Genomic DNA, 13,872 nt, shown 5'->3' with positions numbered 1-13,872 from the left:
CACGGGAGCCCCAAACCAGAGCGCACAGGCATCAAGCAGAGTGAATGCACAGCACCACTGTATCAGCTCCAGACAGACACACAAAAACCAGAACTTTCAGCAAGGCAGGGCTTTGTTTCCAAGGTACTGTAATCCTGGAGAATCCCCGGTTTTGCAGGCCTCTGATTTTAATCTCTACCACTCCATGAGTTCTAGAGCACACCGGGGGTTTCTCTCACCTACCTATTGCACACTATGGGCCACGTTCAGTTTATGAAACTTACTGTAATATTTACTAGAACTAGATCTTTACCACACAGCAGTGCTGAAAGGGGGAGCCTCTGAGGAAACGCAGGAGGCCAGAGCTCTGCACATCTGCTCTCGGCACAGGAAGTGCACTCACTACACTCCACTCCTGATTCAAAGATGAACACAGCCTGAAAACAGCGCACAGGTTAATGACTACCTCTGATGATGGCCCCAATTACTGCTTCCCGACGTCAGGGTTTCAGAGCCTGCAACACACATGCCCTCTTAAACCTTAAATTTCAATATGTACAACATGGCTACTATCAGTGCATTGGTTTCTCGTCTTGTCCCTTCTGATCTTATTTTGACATCCTCTGAATCCTGCAAGATATCAGCAACTTCATGTCTCTATTTTCTCACTAAAAATTGATGCATTGTTACAGCTCTTAACCCCATGCCCTCTGGATTTTGTTTACAAGTTAACATGTATGTAAGACACACACTAGTGATTAAATCTGCATTTCAGCCCTCCAATTACTTCAGAGAAAGATCACTTGAGACAATTCAATTCAGGCTTCACAAAGAGGCTGTCTATAAATGAGGATTTAAGAACTAGAAAAGCTACTTATCACTTCCCTGGAGAGTGTCTGAACCTGAGAGTACTTGGTACAGAGTACTCCTTCTTACCAGAACACATATCAGTGGCAATCTTAGGACCTCCCTGGAAGGTTATCTTCATGTCCAGAAAAAACAGGGAAGATGAAGTAAAGTTTTTCTTAGCAGGAAAGTCATGTTTATGGAAGTGGAAACTTTAAAATTATGAAATAACAAATACCCTTAATCACTATATTATGTTGTATATCCTTGCTGCCATACTGGCACTTCCCTTCCTGATGTCTCCAGGATACTGTGGGCATATACAGCATTAACCCTTGCAAAAAGGATTTTCTTCTCTCCTGCCTGGTACATGTTTGCATGTACAACATCTTGCTTGCATCACAGACACAGAGCAAGACTTGAAGAGATAATACAATTGTGTTCCACACTGGAAACTCAAGGGCTATCCAACATGAGTAAATACAGATGCTTTCAGCTCCCTCCACTTATTCATATTTATTTTAACAGGTGATCAAATCACAGCACTTAGCAAGTTAAAATAATAAAACACAGTTAGCTCTTTGAAAAACAAATATGTGCCACTAAGAACAAAGAGTTTGTGTTTCCCATCATTCCCCTCTCCTTTGAATCAAGACAAATTTGCCGTAAGGATGAAACATGACAGAGAAAGAGAATAAGGCGAGGCAGAATTCACATAAACTCCTACAGCATTATGTAAAAAAAGAGGTTTTACTTTAATTCTTACCTCCTCTTTAGTCTCTTTAAACGAAGACTTTAAAGATCGGTTTCGGGAGTCCTGGGGTTTGGCTTCCTCCTGCTGCCCAAAAAGTTCCTCAATTGTCTTCGTATCAATTTGATACTGTGGTCTTGCAGCAATTGTCCAGATATTGTTTTTACCACGGACTTGTTCTTCAGGGATAGTTTTCCAGAAAAAGCTCCGCATTCGTTTTTTTTTGCCGTGGCTGTCGTGCCCATTTACCAGCTGTGGAGGCAGGGGTATGTTGGGCCCAGGCAGCGGAGGAGGGGGTGGCGGTGGGGGTGGCATTCCCGGGGGGAGCGGAGGGGCTGGGGGAGCCCCTGTGAGGGGACATGGCGCGGGGGGCGGCGATGCTGCAGGCTGAGAAAGTTGAGGCGCTGTCGTCGTATCCTCGCTCATCAATCCCGTCGCAACTGGAATTGCCCCATTCTCTTTATCATTGACCAAGGAGAGACAATTCATAACATGCATTTTACAGCCTCCCCGAAGGGGAGAGTGCTACTTCCTTGGATGGGTTTGAAACATTGAGCAGTCAGCGCGGCAGCCGCTGGGATCACGCCCTCTCAATCCCTATCTGCCAGCGGCGGCAGCACAAGAGGGGACTGTACCATCTCCGCAACCTGCGACAAAGGACAATAGCCACACTCAGATCACAGACACTGGACATTGTCCCTCGCACTGAAAAGACCCAAAACTGAGGTACAACAGCTATCAAGTTTTCAATCCAGAAGGAAAATTTAGTGAATCAAAAGCCTTTCACAGGGCAGTAGTTTTACATTTATCCACACCAAGATTTCAAACAGCTTCAGGTGCCCAGATTTCAAGAACATATATAAACACAAAAATACCTCTAAATCACCCACAGTGGGCATCAAAACTACCTATTAATCTCCATTCAGTTCAATTTTGTAAGAGGATATAGTTATGTCAAATTATTAAAACAAATATTATTCCACTGCTAATTTCAGGTATGCCTTTAAAGCTGACTGCACACAGTACTAACTGTGGTATTGGATTAACTGCATCAAACAGACCCTGTCTGAATCTTCTAAACCCATGGTCCAAACCGCGTAAAACCAGCTAAAAATTTGCTGATGATTTAACAGTCTAGCCTAGTGTACTACTTTTTTTGCCTTTGTATTTTTCACACAAATGTCAATAAGGGCAAAGATAGTGTACAATCCCTAAAGTTTCTGTCTTTGCTGAGCATGAACTTAAAAGTATTATTAATCTGACTGCACTACCTCCCAAAATACACTCAGAGAAGAAAGACCACAGTTTGATCGAGCTGTCCTTTATAATTTACTTCAGCATCCAAGTTAACAGTGCCAGTTCCACAACAGAAAGAGAGAAAGGACAGAGAAGCTGGTAGGAGGCACAGGACCCTACACATCCTAAGCATTGCACATATGCAAAGCTTTAAATACTTTGGGAAGGTTTTTCCTCTAGATTATCTCATAAAACAACTTAACAGGAATCATAGTGGGTTTTAAGACTTTTCTTATACTGCCACCTTCTAAAAAATGCTGTTATTAGCAGCAAGCCTTCAGGTAAGAGCATGACTTCCACAAACCCCACACTTTTGATAAGCTGAGTCTATTGAAACATATTTAATTCATAAGTCTCAGAGAAAAACTGAAGTGTTTCAAATACATGAGGAATCTCATGATTTTATGGAAATTTGGAAGCTATCTAAAAAAAACATATTTGGGAATTCACAAGAAAAAATGTTAAAATTCAAAGATGCCACACAATACAAACTTAGATAGGAGACAGACAGCGTCTGAGGAAAACTCAGTCTCAGGAAAACTCACCAGAAAAAGCCCAAGTAATGCACTGGCACAAGAAGAACATCAGATCAGAAATTTGGCACTGACTTAGTGGTATGCCTCGTCAGCAGGGTTCACACAGAGCTAATAGCAACCCAGATCAATTTGACATTGTATAATAGTGATGAAAAAACTTCACTATTTTTGCCAGAGATCCATCACTAGACCATACATGAACGAACAGACCCAAGTCACAGAAACAAGCCTTAGGGCAAATTCGCTCTTGGTCTGCAAGGACTCAGCCACTCACAGCTTCACTGAAATCAATGGAAAACAACACAAAATCATCCACTGTACCTTTTCTTCTCAAAACCTTGCTCAGGTAACAATGAGCTCCTCTCTCCTGCTTCAGATTTTCCAATCTCATGCCTTTCGTTATACAGGTGTTTACAAGAGTAGAAAACATATATAAAAACTTGTATAAATCACAAGCATGATGGAAAATATTTTAATGGCATGGTAAAAAGGAGAGAAGCTACAAAGAAAGTGGATCAGGACAGAGTGCTTCAAATTTAAGTCAGCATTAATGCCCAGCTGCTATTACAGGGCTCTGCATGTTCACGCCTCTCCTCCCAAATTCATGATCATAGAAGCAGAGAGGCATAAAAAAGCAGGTGCAAGGTGGTGGAAGGAGATTAACCACTCAAAGCAATTAAGTGTTGCATTAATTTAAAGAAATACTCAACTAGGAAAAACACTTTTCCTCCCTACTACTTATTTAAAAATGAAAAATGTATTAGCTAGTTTTCCACCATCATACAAAGCAGTATTCAACATCATTATTTTCTAACTTGGGTTCCCACACATTCACCAAAAAAAATGTAAAAAAAAGACACAGACAGACTGACCAACCATGCCCCAGGCAACATTCAAGAACCTCATTTTGAGACTTTCAATAAATCCATATGCTTTAGGAAAAACAGGATCAAATCCTAATGGAACAGAGTTGTAGGAGATGAATCATCAGAGTCCCAGCACTAACACACAGGGGAGGAAAACGACTGATCTCAGACCTGAGCGCTTCTGCGCCAGGCAAGGGACACTCCTAGTGAAAGGAGTGGAGAAGGCACGGGGAAGAAAACATCCCAACCTAGATGTAAAGATAGATAGAACAGGAAAAACTGTTTTCAATCCAACGAGCCCTGTACTGCTTTAGATGAGGTAACAGCCAGAACCAGGAAAGGGGAGGAATCAGCATTTGGAAGGAAGGCACGAAAGGAAAGGCACAGCATAAAGGCTGGCATTCAGCTTTGTTTTCTGACAGATAAGCACGATCCAGGTGACAGAGGTCACCTGCTTGTAAGAGGATGGCAGTCTCGAGTTACCAGATACCAGGAGACTGGTCAAAATTCCCTTCTCATGCTGCCTCTCTGGAGCAGCAGCTCAAAGCTGTTCCCAGCGGAGCTCCCACCGCTACCGTGGGTGGGAGAGGAGAGAAGCTGGCAGCCAGGACAGGTTCTGGGCTGCTTGCTGCTACCAGCAGGTGCCTCTGAGCAGGAAGAACAGCGAGAGGAGGTGGGGAACAACGCAGCCGTTCCAACTGTGAGCTACAGATTACCAAGACACGCTGGGACCGGGATGCATAATAGAAGCCAAGCAAAATTTTAACTCCTAAGGAGCCTCTCCACACTTTTCAAAGGATTAAAGGGGGGAAAAAAATGAACCAAAGAACAAACGTTTAAGACGCTGCAATTATACTTCATTGTTGCATGTTTGTTATCCAAAACAGCTGGAGAAGCACCAAAGCTCTAAAATAACATCTTTACTGCACGTTTTAATTGTGCCCATATTTGGCATAAAAGAAATATTTTATTTCTTTGTCTCATTCATTGTTTTAGTCAAGCCTAATCTAACTTGGCAATGTAATTTAAAAGTTAGAGGGTGGGGACAACTTTCTCCCCAGGTAAGAGAAACACTCAAAAGTAATTTGTTTCTTGCAAAAAAGGCAGTTGCCACTGAGACGGACACAGATTGTGTTTGCATACACAAATGAACAGGTGAGGTGCACGGCGCACTGAAGGGCATTTCATAATTCATACTGCAAGACATGACTGACTCCCTTTAACTCACACCTTAAGTTCTCCCCTGCCCACGTTTCTGTATCAGGCACCCTCCAAGTTCTCATGAGAACAGCGCCGAGCCCAGCCACAGCATTTGGGTGTCTGTGTCTCAACAACAACCATACGAAAGGCAAAGGGAGCAACTAGTTGCTGACTGCAGACAGAGAAGCTGCAAACGCCTATAACCATCCCCTGATCTGGCCAAAATCTGCGGGTTACAAAGAACACTCAGCTCACGCTATTCAGCGACACCGCACTTCCTCGCTCCATGCATCCCACACAGCGCCGTGCGGCACCGCGTCCCCGCCAGCTCGGCCGGGCCAGGCACGGACCTGCCGGGGCTCGGCCGGGGGCTCCACTCGGGCTATTTCTTGTTCGGGCTCCCAGGTGCTCGCCCCGCCGCAGGGAAAGGGCTCCCTCGGGAGGAGCCCAGCCGCACCGCCGTGCTTTCCGCCCGCACCAGGTGCCAGGCTGCGGTGCCCTGTGCCGCCGGGACCACCCGAGGGGCCGCGGCAGATCCTTACTCCGTAATTCCCTTCCACCGACGCCGCAGGCCACGGGGCACCGCGGAGGGCGCTGGCGGCTCGGCTGCACCCGGGCTAACACCGCGCCCGCTGCCCTGCGGCTCCGCCGGACCCCGGCGCCCGAGACGCGCCCCGGCCCCGCTGTGCCCCGCAGGACGCGGCGGGGGCAGCGCCCGCCCCGCGGGAGAAATCCGGGGACAGCGCCCGGGACAGCGCCCGCCCCGCCGAGCGAGGGGAGCGGAGCGGCGGCAGCGGCTCTCCCGCTGTGTCAGGGGCCGGCCGGGCCCGGGGTCCCGCGGGAAGGGGAGCCCGTCTCCCCGGGAGCGCTCCCTCCTCCTCCGCCTCGGGAAGGCGGCGAAGGACACACGCAGGAGGGTGGCGACCCCCCTGCACGGCCCGGCCGCGCCCCCCGGCAGCGCGGAGCCCCCGCCCGGCCCGGGGGTCCCCGCGCCCCGCTCACCTCGGCGCCCGCGGGAGCACGCGGCGCAGCCCGGTCCGGTGCCGCCGCCGCCGCTCCCTCCCATCGCGCCCGGCCCGGCCGCGCCGCCGGAGCGCGGGGCGGGGCAGCGCAGGCGCGCCCGGGCGGAGCCGCGGCAGGTGACGGTGACGGCCCCGGGAGCGCCCTGCCGCGGGGCAGCGGGGCCTCGATCCCCCCTCTGTCCGGCCCGCGCCCCCGAAAAGCCCGTGCGGGAGGAGAGCGACCCGCGACGCAGCGCCGGTGCCGCCGCCGCGGCGGACGGAGATGCGCAGTGGCGCCTCCGGGGGCACTGGATCCAAGCCAGCTCCATCGACACATCGTCCGTCCATCCATCATTGCCCGCACGCTGTCACCGCACTCACAGCAACTCTTTCTGCAGGAACAGGACAGCGGTGCTACCGGCAGCGCGCCCGGCTGCAAGGGACGGGCTCCTCTCCACGGCTGAAGCCTTTCGCCCTCTGCCCACCCTCCCGAGCAAGCGCATCCCTCGCTCCATCCCGCATCCCTCACCCCGGCGCTCCCCCCGGCTCAGCCCTGCAAGCTCGGGGAAAGCAAGCAAGACGGGCCCCTTGTGACTCCCAAAGCGGACGGTGTGAGAAAACCTCAGACGAATTTAAGATGTGATCACGGCCCTGGCTTACAGCGCTCCAGGCAGCAGCACATGTGAGTTGTGGATGCCCAAAAGCCAAAGTATCATCGACTGATAAGACAGCAAACAAATACAAATGATTCTAAAATAATTTATCAAGAGATTGAATCCTATGTCTAAAATAAAAACATTTTCCTAGGAAGAGTAAAGGTGTCAGTAAAGTAAAGCCAAACAAGAATCTCACTCAAGTCAATTAATAGTCAGCCCACGTACCCTGACACTACTTTTTACAGAAGGCAAATTCCAAAGGTGGAAACAGAAACTTTTCCTGAGAAAGGAGGGAGGAAGAAGAAACCTCACTTCCAGTCCTGCTTAATAAGCCACCAGAGCTGAGCACAGGAGAGAGAAAACACCTTGATAGAAGCAGGGGTGGGAAGGCAAGAGCAGCAGGACAAACTCGTGTCTTACCTGAGTGTGTAGCACCTCACTTGCGCTAATAACTCTGCTCAGGTGTTGGGAGGCAGCAACCGGAGGAAGAGTGGGAGACCAGAGGAGGCCTGGAGCCCAGGCCCATGGTTGCAGAGGTTACACCATTCCTGCTCACAGTTCCAGAGATGTGACCTACTGGTCTGGCAGGACAGCCTGCTTTAGTCACCTCAATTTAAAAAAGTAATATTAGAACAAAAGCAAAATTTAAGGAATGTAATGCCAGGACCCAGTAATTTAAGCTGAAAATTCACTGAATGAAAAGAGTCCAACTGCAGTAAAAGGCAATTCCCATCACAGCACACATCTCTGCTTGGCAGGGTTAGCAGCAGCTGGAGAGGACACGCTCAGCTTTGAGCCAGCGTGGACATTCCTCGAGAGTGTCAGGTCAGCCCTGAGGTCATCGGCGAGGAAGCGCTTTGCCGCTTGGACTGTAACTGCTTGTGCTGGAGCCAAAGGGACTTGTTTTCATTGCTGCCAGCCATGAGCACAAATGTTCTCTGGAAAAGACGGAAAGAGCAAGCCAAACAAGAGACTTGCATAATGGCATTGTATTTAAAAAGTCAGAACCCAAACAGGACAGCAGAGGACCTGGGAGCCAGTCCGGATGTGAAGTTAAACTCTTCACTTTTCCTCACCCTGTGGGTTTGTTCTCCCTGAACTTTTCCAAAACATGTTAGTAAATTAATTATAAATTTTTAGCTGATTTTTTTCACCTAAACATGTAACACTCAACAGGCAAATATTTTGCCCACACGGCTAAAATTAATCTGAGTTATAAACAACTGAAAACTGGTCTTTACAGTAGGAAGTATTAGGCAACTTTAATAATAGGTAGATCAAGTGGCCCCACCTATAATAAACAACACATGCACCTCCCTAGAACAGATAGCATTTAGATGAGCTGGTATACTACAAAACCAAATCATACTGTTAATTTTTTAAGATTTCAAATTAATGAAATACTCAAGACAGTTTTCAGGATGACTACTTTTTTAAAGGTTTTTTCTTATGAGAAGTAAAAAAACACCTTGTATTTGTAAACTCTGCTTTTCCTCAGAGCACAGAGCTTCCATTTCTTTAGGATGAACACAAATCTAATGGCTGAACAGATCTAATGGAAATAAAGCAATTTACACCACTTAAAAAAGGTGCCATCTTCATTACAATCCCTCTAGAATTTTACAGAGTTTTGATAAAAGGAAAAATAATTGTGATACTTTTGTCACATTAAAATCAAGTTATATTCGGGCTCAAAATTAGGCACTCTTAGTTACGCTCTCGAAACAAAACCCTGCAATTAATTACTACCATCACATAAAACTAGCATGAGGCATATGCATATGTAAGAAAGGCAAATCAAAACTGAACAGGCACCACTAGTTTTTAGCATTATTTATCACTTAACTGCTTGATTTTACAGTCCTTGGTATTCTTTAAAAGGCAGCAAGATGTATAATTATTTAATTAGCACAGTAAGATACAGTATTCATTAATTAATAGGAACACACTGCTGATAGCTGAACTGCTCCTGACTGAACCAATGGATTTATGCTGCCATAAACAGCAAGAACAGGGAAAACCTGAACTAAAAAGTTGTTTCAGGTTTATTCTGTTCTATATCTGATCTCTGCACTTAATTAAGAAATGTTATCAGACACACTGTAACCCATCTCAGTCCTACCAACCAGTCTTAGACAGGAACTCTGCAAAGATTCTCCTGATCTCTCCTTCTGCTCCTCCTGGAATATCAAATACTCTCTCTCCTGCAGTAGCTATTCTCTTTAAAACAGATTCTCATCAAAGGATGAGACTGAGTGTATTTGCTCAGAAAACAAAGTTCTGTTCACCTACAGCCTTTATAAAAACTCGAATGCTCATTTTTTGCTGAGAACAAGTACTTTACAGAACTACACCACCAAGAGCAGACAGCACACAATTGTTGCTGCTCCTGCTCCCTTCTTAGACTATTTTTTTTTAAAGAAAGGCAGCTGAAGTGTAAAAGGCAATGCAATGCTTCTGTGCCAGAGCTCTCAGCCACAGGAAACAAAAGATTGGCAAACCACAGACTGAGCTTTTCTGTCCAAGGCCACTGCAGTGCAAGGTTCATGCACTGCTGCTCTGCACCTCAGAGCAGGGACCCTGCTGAAAACAGCAACACATCATTTTCCCTTTCCACTGCTTCTCCATCAATGTACGCCCTTCTCCCCCAAGGCAGGCACAAGCCATCCTACCTGCTACTCCTACACCACAGGGTGAGCTGCTTCCTTCACTCCCTTCAAACATGGCCATGATGACAAACATGTGAACACCCCCATGTCCCTGGCCATCTGGTTTCCACACAAGACTCGTGGAAATGAAGAGGAAGGATGTTGGTGAAAACAGGTGCAGAGAGGTGAACAAGAGTGCTGTCACAGGTAGAGAACTCTGTTTTCTGTGTATCCCTACCTTTAACACCAGAGCAGCCAGAATGAACACAAAGATGTCAAAGAGAAATAAACAGTAAGAAATGAGAGAAAATAAACCAAGCAGCAGTCAAATCCTCTGTCTAATAAAGATCTTCTAACAAAAAAACCCCTTTCATCTTGACACAGCTTAGCAACAGGTAGTTTGGTTAATTTTAGGGTGGGAGCTACCATAAAATATTATAAGATTCACAACTAATGTACAAGTTTTTTTGACTAATACAACTCTTACACCAAGCATGCAACATGGAAAAGATAACCAGACTAAAAAAAACTTCCAAACCTAAAGATAATTGCAGATGAGGAATGCTAAATAATTGCAATAGCTTTCACTTGTTATAACACCACAACAAGGAACAAGAGCAGATAAGCAAAGCATAAAAAGTGAATATGCCCCCCATTCAGTTCAAAACAGAGTTGAGGCGGACATTTAGCTTTCCTTTTACATTACTTTGATCATTTTTGAAAGGACAGACAGACTAGAGATAAGGTTTCTGGGAAAACCAGTTGACTGAAGATTGAAAAAAAAGCTGTTAATTTAATTATGTTGGTGTGCTACTATATTCTTGCCTGTGTAGATCTCTTTCCAAATAAAAATACAGATATATTTTGTAACCAGAAACATTCTTTGTAAGAGGCTTGTAAAAGCATGAAGTAGGCCAAAGAGCATTTTTAGAGCAAAAAAGCTGTTTGTAGAATTCAGACAAACAAAATAACATGAGCAACAAGTTTCAAACAAGCCAGATAACTTACAGTATGGTCACAGAATCAGAACAGCTCCCCAAGTCTCTGGTACAGCAGCTACAACAGCATATCTAAAAATGTTACTAATTGCTTTGAGTTCTTCATCCTAAGAAACCTCACATAACACTGTAAGCATTAATGTAACAATTTAACAGAGATGAAATCTGTCACAGACAAGTCTCTACAAGATGGGTATGGCCTCTTTTACAAACAACAAAAACACCCCATCCTGACAACTGTCCACCTAGATAAAGGCCACATTACAACCTTGAGATATTTATAATGCTCATTTGCAAGGATCAGAAAGCCTCACAACCATAATTAATTCCCATTGGAAACGCTGAAGTGTCTTTTCTCTTACAATCTCTTGATCCAAGTTTCTAAATTTGGTTAGCTCTAAAAAGCTAATTTTAAATATAAGATATGAGCTTGAATTATTTCATAAGCATGTGCATTTGAGAAGTGACAAAGAAAGCTACAGTACTACAGCAGGCTACTATCAGTTTAATAACTTATTGACCAGTTGAAGAGACAACCCTCCTCACTGAGGCTACCCATTAGAACAATTGCTTTGCTGAGCAAAATGGAAGTAATTCTTCCTTCCCCCAGTATTAAACAATACACAGACAGGTTTTAGCAAGTAATCTCTTTGCACCCACCTTTTCTTCCAGGTGAAGAGACTCCAGCAGTTTCAAGCCATTGCAAAAGTTTGAGGATTGCACAATGCCACATTGGTCAGTCTTTCTTAAGGCAACTCCAGACTCAAGTTCACTCTTACCATTTCTGACAGGTGAGTTCCTTCTGAGTAGCAGCGATCCGAGGCAGGAGACACGTCAATCTCAGGGAGAAACCAAGAGCACAGGTTCCTTATGTGCTCTTTTCCTACAGTGTTCTGAAAGCTCAATACTTCAGTTGTAGTCAGTGGGTTTGCATTCTTCACCCCTGCAATAATGCACTTCCCAGTTCAACCCTACAGTCACTCAGCTCACTTTCCTTGCACCCTCGTACCACACGTGTGCCAGGATTCAGTGGAAGTCAATGGCTTCATAAGAACTGTAAATAAGATTTAATTTCCTTCAGAAGTTCAAGTTGAAAACCACATATATTAAAAGATTTGTTTCACTATGGATTTACTTTCCAGCTGAACTTGCCCACTGTTAAAATAGCATCACTACATAGCACTGCTTTGAGAGATATTCCTGGGCAGGGGTGACAACTCACAAAAACAGGACTAAGCTTTCACTGGAGAAGCTCCCTTCTACTTTTAACCATCACAAGGCAAGAAAGTTTGACTGCAAACATATTTAATATGAATACAAAATTCACAGAGGATATACATTCTAGGGAACGTAATTGAGCTATTACAAGAGATTCTGACAGAACAAAAACATAAAGAAGGTTCTGTCAGGCCAAGAATTTAATGAGGAATGATTAAAAAGTCTGATTTACAGTTACATTACAGTTGTGTTAAACACAGAAAACTTTAGAATGTCAGCTGAAAGGCATTTGAACGTACAGTACATAAATCATACAATCCACACCATTGTAAATAACATATTTGAAGTATTTCATTTTACTTAACATAACATAAAGCAACATAACATGTGCAAATGAGGACTCCAATATATTGAATTTAAAATGTCTATGATAAAATTGACATATAATTTTACATTTAAGGACTACAGAAACGATGAAGAAATTAAAAATGTGTCCTCCATTTTACTCCCATTACCAAAGTATGCTTTTCAATTAAACAGAAAAAACATACTGGCCTGATTTCCTCTCACAATCATACCTGCCCATGAAGTTTAGCTAAAGCTTTAACTTGCTCTAAGTGTACAATGACACAGCATTTACACGGTCGTCTTCCCCTTGTTGGGGACTGACAAACTGTTACATGAAAGGGTTCTTAGATTATGTACACTGGTGGAAAATATTATCTTATAAAAAGGCACATACCTGTGATTTAAGGCTAGTACGGTATTTTTTTCATAGAGAAAGAAACATTTTAAATGAAATTAGTAAATTTAATGGTTGGCCTCACTCAGCAAACCACTTGGTGCAAAGCAAAAACGTGTGCTCAGAAGCCTCAGACTGACAGTGATTCTTGCTTTAGTGTTTTTTTGGTTTTTTTAACCCTTTAATGGAAAGGTACATAATTAAAAAAGGCATTTGCTGCAATTCCACTTGTCAATGAGCCATCTGCTACTGCTGCCTTATATGCAGATATTACATATAGGCCTTATAGTATTCATCAGCAAAATAGTTTTTTAACTTTCTCCTTTTTTTAAAAGTCATACGAAAATTACTAAAGATGTTTTCTATATTCATCTATAAAATACCAGATGTTGGTACAAATCATGTAAACTTCCATTTGCAAATATTTTGACTAGCCACCAAAATACCAGAAATCACAAGCATCATTTGTCAGTGCAAATCTATAATAGTTTTGTTTCCCCTCCCTCTTTCCCTCCCCTATCCCAATTACAGAAATAACTGCCAACCTTTACATACAAAAGGAGTGTTCTATATTGGAAATTACAGAAATCATGTTTGGTTACCTTAAAGTCACCCACTTTCCTATCAAATTCAGTTTTACAGTATTATAAAAGGGGAAAAAATTTAAAGCTGTCCGTTCAAGAATCACAACAGTCCTTCAACCCCAACCCTTAATTATTGTCAGATTTAAAGAATTTTAGGTTAACATTGGGTCCTCTTCTATGATCTAATTACTGTTCTTCAAGCCAGGATGGGGCATCTGCTCCAGGAGTTTTCAATTTGATGTGGAACTGTTTAAGTGTCTGTTCAAGCTGCTTTTGATTGCCAGCAAAGTACGCCGCAATGGCATTGTGGAACAGAACAAGCTGATTGTGCAATACCTTCACCTGCAGGCAAGGAGAGAGACATTAAGAGGAGGTTGATGTTAACATCATCACAGGTCAGCTATAAAGAAATAGGTGTATTTGAAATGCTCACACTTCCTATGGATTTATTTAATAAAAGCTTAAAAATACAGATACGAAAGGCAAATATGAATTTCTGTAACATTAAAGTGATTCAGAGTTTTCATAAAGTGTGTTTAACAGTCAAAACC

At 44.0% G+C, this 13,872-nt stretch overlaps 2 protein-coding genes across 7 annotated transcripts in view; both read right to left on the bottom strand.

The window, feature by feature from the left end:
- FHDC1 (FH2 domain containing 1) overlaps positions 1-6,950 on the bottom strand; it is a 36,883-nt gene extending 29,933 nt beyond the window's left edge. The window contains exons 1-2 of one of the 2 annotated variants that reach the window (XM_064417385.1): positions 6,857-6,950; positions 1,592-2,223 (exon numbers count right to left, since the gene is read on the bottom strand). In XM_064417385.1, the coding sequence (XP_064273455.1) occupies positions 1,592-2,074 (483 nt within the window). In that variant the 5' untranslated portion in view covers positions 2,075-2,223; positions 6,857-6,950. Of the gene's footprint in view, positions 1-1,591; positions 2,224-6,476; positions 6,714-6,856 lie in introns of those variants that run through there. The other variant, XM_064417384.1, reaches the window with a different exon arrangement.
- Positions 6,951-12,065: 5,115 nt separating this feature from the next.
- The window catches only part of ARFIP1 (ADP ribosylation factor interacting protein 1), a 40,595-nt gene continuing 38,788 nt past the window's right edge, over positions 12,066-13,872 (bottom strand). For all 5 annotated transcript variants that reach the window (XM_064417391.1, XM_064417389.1, XM_064417388.1 and 2 more), the window contains one exon: positions 12,066-13,663. In XM_064417391.1, the coding sequence (XP_064273461.1) occupies positions 13,508-13,663 (156 nt within the window). In that variant the 3' untranslated portion in view covers positions 12,066-13,507. The remainder of the gene's footprint in view (positions 13,664-13,872) is intronic.

This window comes from Passer domesticus, chromosome 4 (genome assembly GCF_036417665.1).
Source record: "Passer domesticus isolate bPasDom1 chromosome 4, bPasDom1.hap1, whole genome shotgun sequence".
In the NCBI taxonomy this organism is placed as follows: domain Eukaryota; kingdom Metazoa; phylum Chordata; class Aves; order Passeriformes; family Passeridae; genus Passer; species Passer domesticus.
This window is presented reverse-complemented; position numbering and strand designations above follow the sequence as displayed.